This window comes from Haliotis cracherodii, unplaced genomic scaffold, assembly GCF_022045235.1.
Source record: "Haliotis cracherodii isolate W230 unplaced genomic scaffold, xgHalCrac1.p SCAF_3, whole genome shotgun sequence".
Taxonomy (NCBI): Eukaryota; Metazoa; Mollusca; class Gastropoda; order Lepetellida; family Haliotidae; genus Haliotis; species Haliotis cracherodii.
This window is the reverse complement of record NW_027266286.1, coordinates 76,073,955-76,095,008: the sequence shown is the minus strand read 5'-3', so window position 1 is coordinate 76,095,008 and position 21,054 is coordinate 76,073,955. Positions and strand designations below refer to the sequence as shown.

Genomic DNA, 21,054 nt, shown 5'->3' with positions numbered 1-21,054 from the left:
CTGACCTGTGAACTGTGACACACAATGAAGAGTTTTCATGTTTGTCTGCTCTTTCTCCCTGTGGTGTGAATCTCACATTCACCTCACACGTTGTTTATTTTCAGTTTTACGTGGTGACATTGCAAGGTTGCGGAGATGTACAGCCATTACAACCGTGAGTCCTAGGGCTGGTACAGTGTTATCAATGTATTGTAGCTTAGGAAAATGTCCCATGTAGAACATGGGCCTTGAGGTGTGTGTGTGTGTACGTGCGTGCATGCGTGCATGCGTGTGCATGTGTGTGTAATTGTTCCTCTAGTAGGACTTGCTGGAGTGTGCTATTCTCACTGCAGAGTTGCGTCCCTTGGACACACCATACAGCTATGATTGTGGGTTCGAATCCTGATTCACCCAGATTAGGTTTCTTGGATTGTCAGCGCCATACCCATGCTTGAGGGGTTCACCAAAGTGGTAAATGTCTGAAACCTGCATCACTTGGGGATTTCTTCCCACATTAAGCTGAAACACCATGATATAACTGGAATATTGTTAAAAGTGGTGCCAAACCCAACTCACTTTCTCCTCCAGGGCGTGTTGGGACATCAGTGCTGTTCCCTTGGGACAGGTTGGAGTATGATTTTGTTCTCTGTGTCTTTTTAGGGAACGGATGGAGCTCTGCCCAGGTGTAAACCATTCAAATACACCTATGAGAAGGAGATTGTCATGTGAGTATCACTTTTCTTCTTCATTCCCACTGATAACACTGACAGACTAACCTCCCTTTAAACATTTGACTTGTCGCTCAATGTTATTGCATTTCATACAGATTGTATGATGCATCTGTAAACCTGGGACCTTGGGTAAATACCACTTGATAAGAAGTCTGTGAAACAACGCTTGTGTTGCTGCATAGGGTCGCCATGACTTGGGTAGGTTCTATCTTCCTGAGGCAAGGGAGGTAACTGACTGTAAAAGTCCAGTTTCCACTCTTGCCGAACTAGTCTGCAATTATGGAGTTGTATTTTGGACTAATGAGTTTATGCATAGTCCAATCAATTAGCGTAAAGAAATCAATATCCCTTTCGTAAACAACACAGCTGTCAAAGTGCAGATTTTGCCCAACTGCAGGATTCACAAAGGATGTGTACCATCAACTCATAATCAACAGATATTTTCCAAATCTTTTCATGTGTATAATCAAGCTGCCCACATGATTTGATGCACTCTGCCAGATAAGTCCCGTTTATAAAAAGATATATATCTTGATCATCGATCTTGGTCTTGGCTGGGTGCCGCCATTTTGTTTGAAGCAAATGCAAGGGATATATGAGAGGTGGATCTGATTGCCAAAAGGAGGGACATAACTCATAATAGGAACTGGTGGCGCTACTATCAAGCCCAGAAATTCCAGCCTAATACGGCAAGGGTGGAAACTGGGGTTTAGAGTCGGTTAACTCCCTTGCCTTGGGAAGATGGGTAGGTTCAAGAGGAAACCTGGCCAAAACAACAAGTTATTGTTGAAAGGAACTGAAGTCAAACGTGCTGGCCTGTATGGCCATCAGTAGCTGGTCAGTGTCCAGAAGACCTGCCAGGGCCTGCTGGCAACACAGAGGGAAGTCTACCCCTGACTGACCACACTTCTAATTCATTAGATACTGTTAAAAGCGGCGTTAAACCCAACTCACTCATTCACTCTAATTCATTAGTCGCAAAATCTGAGTATCTTAGTAGACTGAAGCTGTAAGGAACTATAACTTCATCCACAGGTTGGTTCTTGATTAAATGTCACTGTTCTTCCACTGCACTGAGACCAATATTGTCAGTTATTGTGTATCTGTCTCATTTATATATACTTCAGTGTGATTTGTGACACTTAACACTTTGACGGAACTATTGTCACTTTGCCACTCGTGAAAATATTTGTTTTCTCAACACATGGAATGTCCTCTGTATATTACAGGTACGCCTACTTCAAGAAACTGGACTACTTCTCGACAGAGTGTATTTATTCTCCCAACGCCTACAGGTAGATAAGTCCCACAGAGTGTAGCTATCCTCCTTAATTGTGATGTGTTGTCATCAGTAGAGATGTCTGTGATAGTGGTGGTGGACGTTTCTATTTCTGATCTAAGTCTGTGACAAGTTCAATGAATTCTGGGGTGTCGGACACACCGCACACACCAGCGTAATCAACTGTGATATTGTTGTCTGGGATGGCGTGCTAAGACTTTGTGCCACCGGTACTGAAGACAAATGTTGGTGAACGTATTGTTGGTTAGCAAAATGTTGGGTTGGTGAACGTGATGTTAGTGAACATAATGTTGGGTTGGTGAACACAATGTTGGGTTGTGAACGTAATGTCAGTGAACACAATGTTGGGTTGGTGAATGCAATGATGGCGAATGTGATGTTGGTGAACATAATGTTGAGATAGTGAATGCAATGTTGGTGAACGTAATGTTGGTGAACGCAATGTTGGTGAACATAATGTTGGGATGGTGAACGCAATGTTGTGAACACAATGTTGGTAAACATACTGTTGGGATGGTGAATGTAATGTTGGTTAACGTGATGTTGGTGAACGTAATGTTCGTGAACGCAATGTTGGTGAACGCAATGTTGGTGAACATAATGTTGGGATGGTGAAAGCAATGTTGGTGAACACAATGTTGGTGAACATACTGTTGGGATGGTGAACGCAGTGTTGGTGAACACAATGTTGGTAAACATTATGTTGGGTTGGTGATCGCAATGTAGGTGAACGTGATGTTGGTGAACATAATGTTGGTGAACGCAATGTTGGTGAACGTTATGTTGGTGAACGCAATGTTGGTGAACATAATGTTTGGATGGTGAACGCAATGTTGGTGAACGCAATGTTGGTGAACATAATGTTGGGATGGTGAATGTAATGTTGGTGAACGTGATGTTTGATGGTAATGTTGGAGAACGCAGTGTTGGTGAACGCAATGTTGGTGAACACAGTGTTGGTGAACGCAATGTTGGTGAACCCAATGTTGGTGAACATAATGTTGGTGAACACAATGTTGGTGAACACAATGTTGGTGAACGTAATGTTGGTGAACACAATGTTGGTGAACACAATGTTGGTGAACACAATGTTGGTGAACGTAATGTTGGGTTGACTTTTTTGTTTCAGGGGATTTGCTCGAGCATATATTAAGGACCTTGAGAAGATACGTCCCAGTGCTATCATAGGTCAGTGCAGTAGTGGTGGCTAGATAACTGTGTGACTCTCTAGATAACTATGTGACTCTCTAGATAACTCTGTGACTGACTAGATGACTATATGACTCCCTAGATAACTGTGTGACTGACTAGATAACTGTGTGACTCTATGGATAACTGTGTGACTCTCTAGATAACTATGTGACTCTCTACATAAATGTGTGACTCTCTAGATAATTATGTGACTGACTAGATGACTATATGACTGACTAGATAACTGTGTGACTCTCTAGGTAACTATGTGACTCTCTAGATAACTCTGTGACTGACTAGATGACTATATGACTCTCTGGATAACTATGTGACTGACTAGATAACTGTGTGACTCTATGGATAACTGTGTGACTCTCTAGATAACTATGTGACTCTCTAGATAACTGTGTGACTCTCTAGATAACTATGTGACTAACCAGATGACTATATGACTGACTAGATGACTGTGTGACTCTCTAGATAACTATGTGACTCTCTAGATAACTGTGTGACTCTCTAGATAACTATGTGACTCTCTAGATAACTGTGTGACTCTCTAGATAACTATGTGACTGACTAGATGACTGTGTGACTCTCTAGATAACTATGTGACTCTCTAGATAACTGTGTGACTCTCTAGATAACTGTGTGACTCTCTAGATAACTATGTGACTGACTAGATGACTATGTGACTGACTAGATAACTGTGTGACTCTCTACATAACTATGTAACTCTCTAGATAACTGTGTGACTCTCTAGATAACTATGTGACTCTCTAGATAACTGTGTGACTCTAGATAACTGTGTGACTCTCTAGATAACTGTGTGACTCTCTAGATAACTATGTGACTGACTAGATGACTATGTGACTGACTAGATAACTGTGTGACTCTCTACATAACTATGTAACTCTCTAGATAACTGCGTGACTCTCTAGATAACTATATGACTGACTAGATAAATGTGTGACTCTCTAGATAACTGTGTGACTCTCTAGATAACTGTGTGACTCTCTAGATAACTATGTGACTCTCTAGATAACTGTGACTCTCTAGATAACTGTGTGACTCTCTAGATAACTGTGTGACTGACTAGATGACTGTGTGACTCTTTAGATAACTGTGTGACTCTTTAGATAACTGTGACTCTCTAGATAACTATGTGACTCTCTAGATAACTGTGTGACTCTCTAGATAACTGTGTGACTGACTAGATAACTGTGTGACTCTCTAGATAACTTTGTGACTGACTAGATGACTGTGTGACTCTCTAGATAACTGTGTGACTCTCTAGATAACTGTGTGACTCTCTAGATAACTGTGTGACTGACTAGATAACTGTGACTCTCTAGATAACTATGTGACTCTCTAGATAACTGTGTGACTCTCTAGATAACTGTGTGACTGACTAGATAACTGTATGACTGACTAGATAACTGTGTGACTGACTAGATAACTGTGTGACTCTCTAGATAACTATGTGACTCTCTAGATAACTCTGTGACTCTCTAGATAACTATGTGACTGACTAGATAACTGTGTGACTCTATGGATAACTGTGTGTCTCTCTAGATAACTGTGTGACTCTCTAGATAACTATGTGACTCTCTAGATAACTATGTGACTCTCTAGATAACTGTGTGACTGACTAGATGACTGTGTGACTGACTAGATAACTGTGTGACTCTCTAGATAACCATGTGACTGACTAGATGACTATATGACTCTCTAGATAACTGTGTGACTCTCTAGATAACTTTGTGACTCTCTAGATAACCTTGTGACTGACTAGATAACTCTGTGACTCCCTAGATAACTGTGTGAATCACGAGATAATTATGTGACTCTCTGGATAACTATCTGACTAAGATAACCACATTTTACTGTATTTTCAGACATCATCCACTCCGGCGAGAGTCTGTCAGTGAAGAAGGAGGTTAGAATGCCAGTACAGGGTGAGTGGTCTCCCCTTATTGTTCTCAGAAAAAAATGAACATGATGAGCTTGCCCTCCTCTGTGCAATTTGCTGACTCAGTAATGATGGTTGAAACATGGTCCTTACCCAGAACAAAGTCAGTAAATAACTGTCTGTTTGAGTGAATCAACACAGGTGAGTTTATGGAGAGAATGCGGGACAACCCTATATACAAACTAGCTCACTGCTCATGTTTCATCTGTCTGTCAGGTGTTGTGTGGTAGGTCCGCCGTTATTGATGATGTCAGTCTTCTCCTGCAGGTCAGTGTTCACGGTGCGGCTACATGTCTAGCAACCCTGTGTGTAAAGCCTGCGTCCTTCTGGAGGGACTGAACCGAGGACTGCCGCGGTAGGTGGACCTCGGCCTCTTTCATGTCTGCCTCTCTCTCATGTCTGCTACACTAGCTGAATCTCTGCCTCTCTCATCTGCCTCTCTCTCATGTCTGCTACACTAGATGAATCTCTGCCTCTCTCTCATGTCTGCTACACTAGATGAATCTCTGCCTCTCTCTCATGTCTGCCTCTCTCTCATGTCTGCTACACTAGGTGAATCTCTGCCTCTCTCATCTCTGTCTCTCTCTCATGTCTGCTACACTAGGTGAATCTCTGCCTCTCTCATCTCTGTCTCTCTCTCATGTCTGCTACACTAGGTGAATCTCTGCCTCTCTCATCTCTGTCTCTCTCTCATGTCTGCTACACTAGGTGAATCTCTGCCTCTCTCATCACTGTCTCTCTCTCATGTCTGCTACACTAGATGAATCTCTGCCTCTCTCTCATGTCTGCCTCTCTCATGCCTGCTACAGTAGGTGCACCTCTGCCTCTCTCATCACTGTCTCTCTCTCATGTCTGCTACACTAGATGAATCTCTGCCTCTCTCTCATGTCTGCCTCTCTGATGCCTGCTACAGTAGGTGAATCTCTGCCTCTCTCATCACTGTCTCTCTCTCATGTCTCCTACAGTAGGTGAATCTATGCCTCTCTCTCATGTCTGCCTCTCTCTCATGTCTGCTACACTAGGTGAATCTCTGCCTCTCTCATCTCTGTCTCTCTCTCATGTCTGCTACACTAGGTGAATCTCTGCCTCTCTCATCACTGTCTCTCTCTCATGTCTGCTACACTAGATGAATCTCTGCCTCTCTCTCATGTCTGCCTCTCTCATGCCTGCTACAGTAGGTGCACCTCTGCCTCTCTCATCACTGTCTCTCTCTCATGTCTGCTACACTAGATGAATCTCTGCCTCTCTCTCATGTCTGCCTCTCTGATGCCTGCTACAGTAGGTGAATCTCTGCCTCTCTCATCACTGTCTCTCTCTCATGTCTCCTACAGTAGGTGAATCTCTGCCTCTCTCATGTCTGCCTCTCTCTCATGTCTGCTACAGTAGGTGAATCTCTGCCTCTCTCATCTGTCTCTCTCTCATGCCTGCTACACTAGGTGAATCTCTGCCTCCCTCATCACTGTCTCTCTCTCATGTCTGCTACAGTAGGTGAATCTCTGCCTCTCTCATCTGTCTCTCTCTCATGTCTGCTACAGTAGGTGAATCTCTGCCTCTCTCATCTGTCTCTCTCTCATGTCTGCTACAGTAGGTGAATCTCTGCCTCTCTCATCTGTCTCTCTCTCATGTCTGCTACAGTAGGTGAACCTCTGCCTCTCTCTCACATGTATGCCTCTGTCTCATGCCTCCCTTTCTCATGTCTGGCTCTCATGTCTGCCTCTCTCTTATGACATCCTCTCTCATGTGGGGGCACGGGTGGCCCAGTCTTCTAAGGCGCTTCTTCTAGTTGCATCCCTTGGGCACGCCAGAAACCTATGTTTGTGGGTTCGAATCCCGTTTCGCCCCGATTATGTTTCTAGGTTTGTCAGCACAATACCCGTGCTCGTGGGTTTCACTGAACTGGTAAGACCTGCATCACTTAGGGCTTTCCTCCAACATTAAGCTGACACGCCGCGATATAACTGGAACACTGTTAAAAGCGGTGTTAAACCCAACTCACTCACTCACTCACTCCTCTCTCATGTCTGCCTCTCTCACGCCTGGCTCTCTCTTATGTCTGTCTCGCTCATGTCTGCCTCTCTCATGTCTGCCTCTCTCTTATGACTTCTTCTCTGATGTCTGCCTCTCCCTTATGACTTCTTCTCTTATGTCTGCCTCTCTCTTATGACTTCTTCTCTGATGTCTGCCTCTCTCATGTCTGCCTCTCTCTCATGTCTGCCTCTCTCTTATGACTTCCTCTCTCATGTCTGCCGCTCTCTTATGACTTCCTCTCTCATGTCTGCCTCTCTTATGACTTCCTCTCTCATGTCTGCCTCTCTCTTTTGACTTCCTCTCTCATGTCTGCCTCTCTCATGTCTGCCTCTCTCTTGTCTGCCTCTCTCATGTCTGCCTCTCTCTTATGACTTCTTCTCTGATGTCTGCCTCTCCCTTATGACTTCTTCTCTTATGTCTGCCTCTCTCTTATGACTTCCTCTCTTATGTCTGCCTCTCTCTTATGTCTGCCTCTCTCTTATGACTTCCTCTCTGATGTCTGTCTCTCTCATGTCTGCCGCTCTCTTATGTCTGCCTCTCTTATGACTTCCTCTCATATGTCTGCCTCTCTCATGTCTGCCTCTCTCTTGTCTGCCTCTCTCTTATGTCTGCCTCTCTCTTATGTCTGCCTCTCTCATGTCTGCCTCTCTCTTATGTCTGCCTCTCTCATGTCTGCCTCTCTCTTTTGACTTCCTCTCTCATGTCTGCCTCTCTCATGTCTGCCTCTCTCTTGTCTGCCTCTCTCATGTCTGCCTCTCTCTAATGACTTCTTCTCTGATGTCTGCCTCTCCCTTATGACTTCTTCTCTTATGTCTGCCTCTCTCTTATGACTTCTTCTCTGATGTCTGCCTCTCCCTTATGACTTCCTCTCATATGTCTGCCTCTCTCATGTCTGCCTCTCTCTTGTCTGCCTCTCTCATGTCTGCCTCTCTCTTGTCTGCCTCTCTCTTGTCTGCCTCTCTCATGTCTGCCTCTCTCATGTCTGCCTCTCTCTTATGACTTCCTCTCTCATGTCTGCCTCTCACTTGTCTGCCTCTCTCATGTCTGCCTCTCTCTTGTCTGCCTCTCTCATGTCTGCCTCTCTCTTGTCTGCCTCTCTCATGTCTTCCTCTCTCTTGTCTGCCTCTCTCTTGTCTGCCTCTCTCATGTCTGTCTCTCTGTGTGTGACAGAAACAGTTAGTGCCAAGTCACAAAATATTATATGATATCAACTTTATTACTAGTCTGCAGGTGTCTGCTATCCACTGTAGGAGATTGATATACGTTGATATGAAAGAAGAGTAGCTGTGATTTTGTTTTATTTAAATCTGTAAGTTCAAAAGCTGAAACCAAGGGTCAGTTATCTAAAATTCCTGTCATTGTGTCTGCCTGTGACCCTATTAAGTGATATCTGTTTACATGGTTACATAACAGTTTATATGTGATAGGTGTTTATATAGTCTAAATGTATTTATTATTAATGTAGGACTTGTTATAGTCATGACATGGCAGAAATACTGCTGATTTTGACTCACTCACTCACTGTGGTCATGGAAACATGGCAGTGAAGTCCAGCCAGGGAACTAAACACCTATAAACCTGTGGGGACCGTGGGTGTGTTGGTGACATGTTGTTCTGTCTCCCACTAACACTGTGTACGTCTGCTTCCCCCAGACTCGGGATTGGCAAGGAGCACAAGGAGAGAAGGAAGGTAAGATGTCGTCATTAAAGCAACATTAGGGTCAAAGGGAGACAACTCATGCAGTACAAGCTAAATAATAATGCAGAAAATTAAATGGGATTGTGAAGGCCTGTACAGTGGAACCTATTGATGTGTGCTGATGTCTGGGGACAGAAGATTGATACAGCTTGTCAATGGTTAATTGTATGCAGCCACTAAGTTGTGAAACAGACATGGTTCTTGGTTCTGATGAAAAGTCCTGTTCTACGGACAGATTACTCTTGGATGATAAGATTGGAAGCGCATGTAACTTTCTTAGGTCTAAATGCTGTTAATAATGACATTTGCAAAGCTGAAACATTGTCTTTGTGGGCATGGTGTGATTAGACCTTAATTTGTCCTCAGCTGGCAGACAAGCTGGCTCGAGAAGAAGCTGAGAGTATTTCTACCTCCGTCCCGGGGTCTGGTGAGATGGATGTCGTTGTTGCAGGAAAGTCATGTGGAGTAGCCTGTAGCTGTCAGTCTGACACTAGTTGTGTGGACAGCACTACAGCAGACCTGAAGGTGTTGCCTGTCGCTGGTTGTGAAGATGAACTGAATAAGTTGCAGCTGGACAGAAGGAAGCCAACTGTTGCTGATATAGATTTCTGATGTCCTGGAGAAACTGTAACTATAAGGTATCTGACAGCAACATCGACAAATGAACATTCCTTTTGTGTCATTAGAGATAACCAGTGTTACATGCTTGACATCAGGGCTGTGTCACCAATGACCCATGATTGACATCAGAGCTAGGTCACCAGTGTGCTATGCTTGACATCAGAGCTAGGTCACCAGTGTTCCATGCTTGACATCAGGGCTGTGTCACCAATGACCCATGATTGACATCAGAGCTAGGTCACCAGTGTGCTATGCTTGACATCAGAGCTAGGTCACCAGTGTTCCATGCTTGACATCAGGGCTGTGTCACCAATGACCCATGATTGACATCAGAGCTAGGTCACCAGTGTTACATGATTGACATCAGAGCTAGGTCACCAGTGTTCCATGCTTGACATCAGAGCTAGGTCACCAGTGTTACATGATTGACATCAGAGCTAGGTCACCAGTGTTCCATGCTTGACATCAGAGCTAGGTCACCAGTGTTACATGATTGACATCAGGGCTGTGTCACCAATGACCCATGATTGACATCAGAGCTAGGTCACCAGTGTTCCATGCTTGACATCAGGGCTGTGTCACCAGTGTTACATGATTGACATCAGAGCTAGGTCACCAGTGTTCCATGCTTGACATCAGAGCTAGGTCACCAGTGTTACATGATTGACATCAGGGCTGTGTCACCAGTGTTACATGATTGACATCAGAGCTAGGTCACCAGTGTTCCATGCTTGACATCAGGGCTGTGTCACCAGTGTTACATGCTTGACATCAGAGCTAGGTCACCAGTGTTACATGCTTGACATCAGAGCTAGGTCACCAGTGTTACATGTTTGACATCAGAGCTAGGTCACCAGTGTTCCATGCTTGACATCAGAGCTAGGTCACCAGTGTTCCATGCTTGACATCAGGGCTGTGTCACCAGTGTTCCATGCTTGACATCAGGGCTGTGTCACCAGTGTTACATGCTTGACATCAGAGCTAGGTCACCAGTGTTACATGCTTGACATCAGAGCTAGGTCACCAGTGTTACATGATTGACATCAGAGCTAGGTCACCAGTGTTACATGATTGACATCAGAGCTAGGTCACCAGTGTTCCATGCTTGACATCAGAGCTGTGTCACCAGTGTTCCATGCTTGACATCAGGGCTGTGTCACCAGTGTTACATGCTTGACATCAGAGCTAGGTCACCAGTGTTACATGCTTGACATCAGGGCTGTGTCACCAGTGTTCCATGCTTGACATCAGGGCTAGGTCACCAGTGTTACATGCTTGACATCAGAGCTAGGTCACCAGTGTTCCATGCTTGACATCAGGGCTGTGTCACCAGTGTTACATGCTTTACATCAGGGCTGTGTCACCAGTGTTACAATCTTGACATCAGAGCTAGGTCACCAGTGTTCCATGCTTGACATCAGGGCTGTGTCACCAGTGTTACATGCTTGACATCAGGGCTGTGTCACCAGTGTTACAATCTTGACATCAGAGCTAGGTCACCAGTGTTCCATGCTTGACATCAGGGCTGTGTCACCAGTGTTACAATCTTGACATCAGAGCTAGGTCACCAGTGTTACATGCTTGACATCAGAGCTAGGTCACCAGTGTTCCATGCTTGACATCAGGGCTGTGTCACCAGTGTTACAATCTTGACATCAGAGCTAGGTCACCAGTGTTACATGCTTGACATCAGGGCTGTGTCACCAGTGTTCCATGCTTGACATCAGAGCTAGGTCACCAGTGTTACGTGCTTGACATCAGGGCTGTGTCACCAGTGTTACATGCTTTACATCAGGGCTGTGTCACCAGTGTTACAATCTTGACATCAGAGCTAGGTCACCAGTGTTCCATGCTTGACATCAGGGCTGTGTCACCAGTGTTACATGCTTGACATCAGGGCTGTGTCACCAGTGTTACAATCTTGACATCAGAGCTAGGTCACCAGTGTTCCATGCTTGACATCAGGGCTAGGTCACCAGTGTTACATGCTTGACATCAGAGCTAGGTCACCAGTGTTCCATGCTTGACATCAGGGCTGTGTCACCAGTGTTACATGCTTGACATCAGAGCTAGGTCACCAGTGTTCCATGCTTGACTTCAGAGCTAGGTCACCAGTGTTACATGCTTGACATCAGAGCTAGGTCACCAGTGTTCCATGCTTGACATCAGGGCTGTGTCACCAGTGTTACATGCTTGACATCAGGGCTGTGTCACCAGTGTTACATGCTTGACATCAGAGCTAGGTCACCAGTGTTACAATCTTGACATCAGAGCTAGGTCACCAGTGTTACATGCTTGACATCAGGGCTGTGTCACCAGTGTTCCATGCTTGACATCAGAGCTAGGTCACCAGTGTTCCATGCTTGACTTCAGAGCTAGGTCACCAGTGTTACATGCTTGACATCAGAGCTAGGTCACCAGTGTTCCATGCTTGACATCAGGGCTGTGTCACCAGTGTTACATGCTTGACATCAGAGCTAGGTCACCAGTGTTACGTGCTTGACATCAGGGCTAGGTCACCAGTGTTCCATGCTTGACATCAGGGCTGTGTCACCAGTGTTACATGCTTGACATCAGAGCTAGGTCACCAGTGTTACATGCTTGACATCAGGGCTGTGTCACCAGTGTTACATGCTTGACATCAGGGCTGTGTCACCAGTGTTCCATGCTTGACATCTCACTTCTGTAAGTGGACATAGAACAAGAGCTAGAACTATCTGATGGATGAATAATCAAGTTTAGGCAGTGATTGATATTATGAGCAATGACACAGGCTGTTGGGTAACCTGAAACGCAACAATCAAGTCAACGTACGACAAGCATAAGTTGGAAGGGACCTTTCTTTAACCCGGTATCATGATGTCCATTCCTTCTTTTTGTTCACTGTAATATTTCATAATGGCCAAGCAGACAATACCCTGCCTGTTTCCAATGTACATCCCCAGAGTTCAAGATTAAAAGGGGTGGTCGGGTAGCCTAGTGGTTAAAGCGTTCGCTCGTCACGCCGAAGACCTGGGTTCGATTCCCGACATGGGTACAATGTGTGAAGACCATTTCTGGTGTCCCCCGCCGTGATATTGCTTGAATATTGCTAAAAGCGGCGTAAAACCATACTCACTCACTCACTCACTCACTCAAGATTAACGTGTCAAAAGATCAGAAACAATTGTTCAGTAATTGTTCTTGTTGATGGAATTGAGTGACCCTGAATGTGGAAGCAGTCATAAGTGTTTAAGGTTGTGGAGGGAGGGGGTTTACGGAGATCCCCCCCCCCCCCCCTGTCATTTTTACATCTGTTGACATTTTGTGTTAGCATTGCCTGTCATGATAACATGTTTATTTGGATCTGGAGTAAAATCATTAGTGGTTTACATCAAGTGTTTGTGATTTTTGGGTGTTGCTATATTCTATTGAATGCATGTGGTGGTGCTATACACTAGTCAGTGTATGTGGTGGTGCTATACACTAGTCAGTGTATGTAGTGGTGCTATACATTAGTCAGTGTATGTGGTGGTGCTATACACTAGTCAGTGTATGTGGTGGTGCTATACACTAGTCAGTGTATGTGGTGGTGCTATACACTAGTCAGTGTATGTGGTGGTGCTATACCCTAGTCAGTGTATGTGGTGGTGCTATACACCAGTCAGTGTATGTGGTGGTGCTGTACACTACTCAGTGTATGTGGTGGTGCTATACACTAGTCAGTGTATGTGGTGGTGCTATACACTAGTCAGTGTATGTGGTGGTGCTATACACCAGTCAGTGTAAGTGGTGGTGCTATACACTAGTCAGTGTATGTGGTGGTGCTATACACTAGTCAGTGTATGTGGTGGTGCTATACACTAGTCAGTGTATGTGGTGGTGCTATACACCAGTCAGTGTATGTGGTGGTGCTATACACTAGTCAGTGTATGTGGTGGTGCTATACACTAGTCAGTGTATGTGGTGGTGCTATACCCTAGTCAGTGTATGTGGTGGTGCTATACACCAGTCAGTGTATGTGGTGGTGCTATACACTAGTCAGTGTATGTGGTGGTGCTATACACCAGTCAGTGTATGTGGTGGTGCTATACACCAGTCAGTGTATGTGGTGGTGCTATACACTAGTCAGTGTATGTGGTGGTGCTATACACTAGTCAGTGTATGTGGTGGTGCTATACACTAGTCAGTGTATGTGGTGGTGCTATACACTAGTCAGTGTATGTGGTGGTGCTATACACCAGTCAGTGTATGTGGTGGTGCTATACCCTAGTCAGTGTATGTGGTGGTGCTATACACTAGTCAGTGTATGTGGTGGTGCTATACCCTAGTCAGTGTATGTGGTGGTGCTGTACACTAGTCAGTGTATGTGGTGGTGCTGTACACTACTCAGTGTATGTGGTGGTGCTATACACTAGTCAGTGTATGTGGTGGTGCTATACACCAGTCAGTGTATGTGGTGGTGCTATACACTAGTCAGTGTATGTGGTGGTGCTATACACTAGTCAGTGTATGTGGTGGTGCTATACACCAGTCAGTGTATGTGGTGGTGCTATACACTAGTCAGTGTATGTGGTGGTGCTATACACTAGTCAGTGTATGTGGTGGTGCTATACACCAGTCAGTGTAAGTGGTGGTGCTATACATTAGTCAGTGTATGTGGTGGTGCTATGCACTAGTCAGTGTATGTGGTCCTTTGTGTCGTTGACCTGGGGCACCCTATGCGTGGCCGAACATTGATATTTTATGTCTGCAGAAACCTGTCCTCCCAAGTTACCCCTGATGATCCAGGATAGAATAGGTCTTCAGCAACCCATGGTTATCGTCAGAGGCGACTAATGTGATCGGCTGGTCAGGCTCGCTGATTTGGTTGATGCATGTCATCGTATCCCAATTGCATGGATCGACACTCATGATGTCAATCACTGGATAGACGGGTCCAGAGTCGATTATTTACAGACCGCCGTCATATAGCTGAAATATTGCTAAGTGCGGCGTTAAACAACAAACAAACAGAATTAACCATATCACATAAGTGATCCTGTTATACATTGACAACATTTATGCAATAAAGCCTCTTCAAATTCTTCTTCTTAAACCTGATGTTTGCAGCATTCCTTAAACATGCATTATGAAGGGTAATGTATTTCGCCGACACATGTCGATCATGTGTACATTCCATTAAATCCATGTTGGAATCCATATAGGAATAGCACATTATATCGACCTCGTTAAGTAATATCATCACTTCACACATGGCCAGTTGTCTGTCAGTTCATTTGTATCACTCCAGTAAGCTGTTCGACACTCGTGGTCACAGAAACACGTGCTCCATGTGATGTCACTGATGGGGCCACTGGTTATCAATTTCATACTACACAGGGACAAGATACAACAATAGCTCTATTGTATACAGATACACATTGTTTAGAAAACAATGTCTCTGCCAAATCAGTTTTGCAGAAAAAAATGCATACAAGAAATGTTTTTAATGGTACTGTTTGCAATGAATATGTGTAGGCGTGTCGTGTCACATCACACCTGGCGCCACATGTGACAAATGTGAAAACAAGGTCAGACTGGATAGTTTACCAATGGCTAAGGAATGTTTCGTCCATGTCGAGGACGGATTCCCTGATATCCAGGCTTACAGACCGGAATGTCCGAGTAACTCTCAATTCCTTAAATATGATGGAACAGAGACCCATTACTTTTTAGGAAGTTACGAGGATATTCTCTTACTAAAAACACGTCCCTACTCTTACACTTTGACAAAACATTCTGAACAGCCATGTACCAAGCATTGTAAAGATCAGCTCGCGGCGGAGGACGTGCCACAGCGGCAGAGAACACAATCAACTCTCCATTCCCTGAACATTATGGGGCGCTCAAACAATAGAATGACGTCTCAGATATGTTTTAATTCAGTGCCAACAACACGTCCAAACATTCGTATCTCATTGGCTTGGCGACTCAGAGTAGCTCGTCGTTTTCTCTTCATGGCTGGTAGGACGATACATTTTTGTTGTTAATATTACGTATTTATATCGGTAACAGAAATAGGTAGAGGTGTAAACCAAACGCACCCTTGTTCATATTCACAGGGAACGATGAAGAAGCGCGGTCTTCAAGATGCATTTCTCAATGATGTAGACAGAAATCGCATCAATATTCCTCGAATAGCATTGCCCTGATGGAATGGTGTATTAGGGCATTTTCTCCCATAGTGACTATTTACCATAGTTAACCTTGGCAATGTCGAAATATTCATATAAAGATGTAATTATGGTTTTAAATGGTTCTACCCACCACAAAACACTGAAATGTTAATAAATAAAAGTGACAAAATCCCTTTCCATAATCAAAATGTGCACTATGCCGACTGTATCATAAGCACGTGATTATAAATCACTATTGTAATGAGCTCAAAATACATTGAAAAAAAACAATTAGAAAGTTCGTAGGAAATGGTGGCTAACTTCTCAATTCATTCCATGATGTATTTCCGCAAAGAGTTACTACGTTTGGAAATATTGGAAACAGAAAGTTTTAAAATACTTAAGCACCAAGGCAATGGCATTCATACATGATGACACCAGTCACTTCAAAGTCAGGAATCATCCAATCAAAACAACACGTAATGATGGTTGGATATGTTTTGACAGATCAAAATGCTATTTCTTAGCACGTGATAGGCAAGCCAGGCCGGAAGGTACTCGAACACCTTAAAAGGCCCCTCTCATGGCTAAGCGAAAAGTGCGGGCTTTGCGGGCTTCAGGTGAGTGGAATCTGTCCATTCCTTGACTAGTAGTTTACTCAGGGCTAAAGTGCAGTAAAGTGTATGTGAGTATCAAACCTTGTATTGTGTTAATTCAGCACATGAAAGTACATGAATGTCTATGTAGGTCATTAGAAGCTGTGATCCTCGGAGCCATGGACGAGTCATGCAAGCCTCTCAATAGTGACACGGAGCGATGTATTGCGATCTATGTGTAATTATCAGACGTACTTCTTTATCAGGTAAAGTTTTTGAAAGGCTCTCAGTCTACTACAGACCGTACTCTCATATGCGCAGTTAGTGCAAATCCACGGGTCATACCTCACACACTCCTGGTTCCAAAAGATGTTTCTTTTGATTTGTATTTCTATAACCGTTACTATATGTATACTACTCAAAGTTTGCCAAGGATCAAGTTTTGTGGCTATCAAAATATCATCCAACAAATAAAGATTGAAATATCCCGCCACACAATGAATGAGCAACCCCTATAGGACCTCAATTTCATGATGAACAGACAAAGCCATGCAGTAATGGGCACGTTCTCCACGAGGTGCTTGAAAACCTGTGCTGGGATGTATCCTGACAGAAGCGTTGCACATTATTATCAGAGAGCACAGCAGCATTTGCTACTAAGGATTGCAACAACTGAATTCATATATGCCCCTAAACGAAAAATACGCCGTTTGACAACCGAATAATTAGGCCGCTGGATAGGTATGCCTGAAACTGGGTCCACACAACGCCACGTTGCAAACGTCTTTGGTGTCAGCCAAAGTGTGATCAGCAGGGAATGGAATCGACTCCCGACGTTTGGATCAGCTACACAGTGACATCAAGGTGGTCGACAGCGTTCCACCACCCAGAGGGAAGACGAGTGTCTCCTGATTGACGTCAACAACACGTCATCTCTTTGTGACTACCATCACTCTCAGAAATGACCTGCGGAATGTCAGTGGCTTTAACGCTTCTACTCAGAGAGTGCGTGATTGTCTCCCCCAATGAGCCGACATCACATGCAGACACGTTTTGATTGGACTCACATCAGTTGGACAGACCAGGACGTGGCTCCAGTACTTTTCACTGATGTGTCGAGATACTGTGTAGACTTCATAGACCGTCGTGCCAGAATGTGGCTCAGACAGAAGACTTCATAGACCGTCGTGCCAGAATGTGGCTCAGACAGAAGACTTCATAGACCGTCGTGCCAGAATGTGGCTCAGACAGAAGACAAAGATTTCAGGATTCAGACGAAGCGACTATGACCGCTATGGAGGAGAAGCAATCATGATTTGTGACCACACGGTGACAGGTGTGCGCTACACGGATGACGTTTAGGATTTGTAAGTAAGAGCGTATGCTTTGTAATCAGACCGAACTTGGTCATGGATGATAACGCACGACCTCACCGTGCCAGTGTTGTCCCCATGGGTTGGTCATCCCGGTCACGCTATCGGACACAAGGGGAACAAGCTTCAGATCACCCATATACGACGAACTGTCCTTACGGCAACTCTACTGGAAATCGGCAATGCTCTTACTGAAGAGTGGAACAATCGTTCCTTGACACCATCCAGACATATATTGGGCGCATGATACGACGGTGCCAGGCTGTGATCGCATCACGTGGATCACACACGCGCTACTGAGACTTGTTTTTTTTAAATAATGAATTTGTTTTCGTAAATTTTTACGTTTCAGTTTTGGTCAAAAGACTTTGAGGGGTGATTTGATTATTGGTAACATGTGTTCTGTTTGTACTCTGTGGCACACGACAACGGACTTTTGTTCACTAAACATGTAGTCACGCAATACTGTCTCTGTCTATTTCAGCCCATCACGCAACTTGATGTGTTGCCTTTTAAAGTGGTGATCCTCAGCAAATGTTTCGTAGTATACTAGCTTTCAACAGGTTATTCAAAATCCTATAATTTCCTGTTCATGTCCTGAAACGAGTAGCATATCAACCACTTTCTATCATCACCCATATTCGTTACTGAGTTAGTAAGCATATATGCACTGAATCTACATGTACTCATTGTGAAAATGATAAAATCGTGTTATAATGTGTTAATCGGATTGGTGGAAGGGTAACAGGTTGCTGAGCCTCCAAGTGGAGAACTCGGTAGGATAGTTGAAGAATAAAATGGTGATGGTAGGAGGGTTTGGATGAGACCTTGATGCAGCAGTAACTGCCCTCGGCAGCCGTCCCAAGGCAAGCCCGGTTATTGCCTGTTTAGTCAGTTGGTCAGGAAAGTTTTTTTATCGTCCAGAGAAAATCAGGGAAGAACGCATGACATGTTCTGGCAGGATGTGGATCTAGATGCGGGTGTAGATGCGGGTGTGGGAGTGGATGTGCGAGTGCATGTGGGTGGGGGTGAGGGGTCTGGCTGTGGGTGTGGATGTGGGAGTGGACATGGGACTGAATGTTGATGTGGGTGAGGATGTGGATGCGTCTGTAGATGTGGGTGTGGGCGTGGATGTGGGACTGAATGTGGATGCGGATGTAAATGCGGGCCTGGGAGTGCATGTGGGTGGGGGTGTTGGTCTGGCTGTGGGTGTGGATGTGGGAGTGGATATGGGACTGAATGTTGATGTGGGTGAGGGTGTGGATATATATGTGGGTGTGAGAGTGTATGTAGGTGTGGATGTGAGAGTGGATGTAGATGTGGGTGTGGATTTGAGAGTGGATGTGGATGTAGGTATGGATGTGGCTGTAAGAGTGATACCGGGTGTGAATGTGGATGTGACAGTTGGTGTGAATGTGGGTGTGGATTTGTGTGTGAGAGTGGGTATGAGAGTGGAAGTGGGTGTAGGTGTGAGAGTAGGTATGAGAGCGGATGTGGATGTGAGAGTGGGTGTGGGTGTGACAGTGGGTATAAGAGCGGAAGAGGATGTGAGTGGGCGTGGAAGTGGGTGTAGGTGTGAGAGTAAGTATGAGAGCGGATGTGGATGTGAGAGTGGGTGTGAATGTGGGTGTGAGAGTGGGTATGGATGTGGGTGTGGGAGTGGGTGTAGGTGTGAGAGTAGGTATGAGAGCAGATGTGGATGTGAGAGTGGGTGTGAATGTGGATGTGGCAGTGGGTGTGAGAGTAGGTATGAGAGAGGGTGTGGAAGTGGGTGTAGGTGTGAGAGTAGGTATGAGAGCGGATGTGGATGTGAGAGTGGGTGTGAATGTGGATGTGGCAGTGGGTGTGAGAGTGGGTATGGATGTGGGAGTGGGTGCGAGAGTAGGTATGAGAGAGGATGTGGAAGTGGGTGTAGGTGTGAGAGTAGGTATGAGAGCGGATGTGGATGTGAGAGTGGGTGTGGGTGTGACAGTGGGTATAAGAGCGGAAGAGGATGTGAGAGTGGGTGTGGAAGTGGGTGTGGATGTGAGAACGGGCGTGGATGTTGATATGGGTGTGGTTGTGAATGTGGGTGTGGATGTGGATGCGAGAGTGTGTGTGGATGTACATCTGGATGTGAGAGAGGGTATGGATGTTGGTTTGGATGTGGATGTGGTAGTGGGTGTGGATGTAGATCTGGATGTGAGAGTGGGTGTGGATGTGGGTTTGGATGTGGATGTTGGTGTGGACGTGGATATGGTTGTTAGAGCGGGCATGAATGTGGGTGTGGATTTGAGTGTGGATATGAGAGCGGATGTGGATGTGAGAGTGGATGTGGGTGTGGACATGGCATAATTTGTAATGATGTTAATTCATGTCTTTTGACAATACAAATATCTTACTTGACTGTTGACTTCCTTGGTCTTGTTTTATTTTTAGGAACAAACAATGTTGGTTGGTAACGTTTCTTTTGCTCTCCAGTTTATGTTATTGAAATAAACTATTTTTGTTTAATATATATGATTATATTGTGATTATTTTCCAAGTAATGGTAAATGATGCTTAATGGTCATTTCACATGACAGTGAACAACTGTTATGGTCTATTGAAAAAAGGAAGATTTGAAATGCTGTTATCATCCAAAACTGGCTCCAACAGGAGATATCGCTTGGATGAGATCAAGCGATATCTACACTGTAGATATCGCTGCAATGAAATTACATCACAATGCTTTGCAGACCATTGTGACATCACTTGTTACCATGACGTCACAATCAAATGACATCACTAATGGCTCTGCTACTGAAGCTGTTAGCAGTACTTTTTACACTGAAGACACTGCTAATTACTGTCTACAAATTGAAAAAGTTGGAAGAATGATGTTGGATGATAAATAAAATCTCACCCTCGTGTCTTTTGATATCAAATATATCAATACTCGTTGATAAAAGTGGCAAAAATCCTCGGCAAGCCTCGGAATTTTTCCACTTTTATCAACTCGTGTTGATATATTTGATATCAAAAGACACGAGGGTGAGATTCTCTATATTCATAAATGAGTGTTACAGGCATACTGTCTCTCATGGCCCTGTCTCGCTGTCAAAGATTACGTCTTTGCCCACAAAGTACTCTGTATTGATGAGGATGGCCATATTGCCGTCCAGACTTATTATTGCGGCAGAAGTATCTTTTTCCAAGCAGATGGAGGTTTTTTCTTTAGCCAGAATTATGAACTAAGGTTTTTCTTTCCCTCACAAACCCGGGCTAACCTCATGGCATAAATTTCAATATCATGTGGAACCAAGGTGGCGCGACATATCCATAAACAAAGCCAAGTATGTAAAGTATGTCTGTCTCCGTCCGTTCCACTCAATCAATACATACGAGTACCTTATGACTGATCTTAAACTAACAGACACGTATCACCGCTACCGATTGCTGAGAAATCGTG

The 21,054-nt window shown here is 44.5% G+C and overlaps 2 protein-coding genes across 2 annotated transcripts in view; both read left to right on the top strand.

Annotated features, from left to right (window-relative positions):
• LOC139474635 (cytoplasmic tRNA 2-thiolation protein 1-like) overlaps positions 1-9,899 on the top strand; it is a 35,798-nt gene extending 25,899 nt beyond the window's left edge. Inside the window, exons 8-15 of the mRNA XM_071257722.1 lie at positions 105-154; positions 640-704; positions 1,940-2,005; positions 3,140-3,198; positions 5,097-5,156; positions 5,438-5,525; positions 8,852-8,888; positions 9,264-9,899. Coding sequence (XP_071113823.1) covers positions 105-154; positions 640-704; positions 1,940-2,005; positions 3,140-3,198; positions 5,097-5,156; positions 5,438-5,525; positions 8,852-8,888; positions 9,264-9,509 — 671 coding nt within the window. The 3' untranslated portion in view covers positions 9,510-9,899. The remainder of the gene's footprint in view (positions 1-104; positions 155-639; positions 705-1,939; positions 2,006-3,139; positions 3,199-5,096; positions 5,157-5,437; positions 5,526-8,851; positions 8,889-9,263) is intronic.
• An 8,711-nt stretch (positions 9,900-18,610) lies between these two features.
• LOC139475716 (fibroin heavy chain-like) lies at positions 18,611-19,958 on the top strand. The gene is made up of 2 exons (XM_071258902.1): positions 18,611-19,271; positions 19,357-19,958. Exons 1-2 carry the CDS (start codon positions 18,611-18,613, stop codon positions 19,956-19,958), a joined length of 1,263 nt encoding a protein of 420 aa, XP_071115003.1.
• Positions 19,959-21,054: the final 1,096 nt, after the last annotated feature.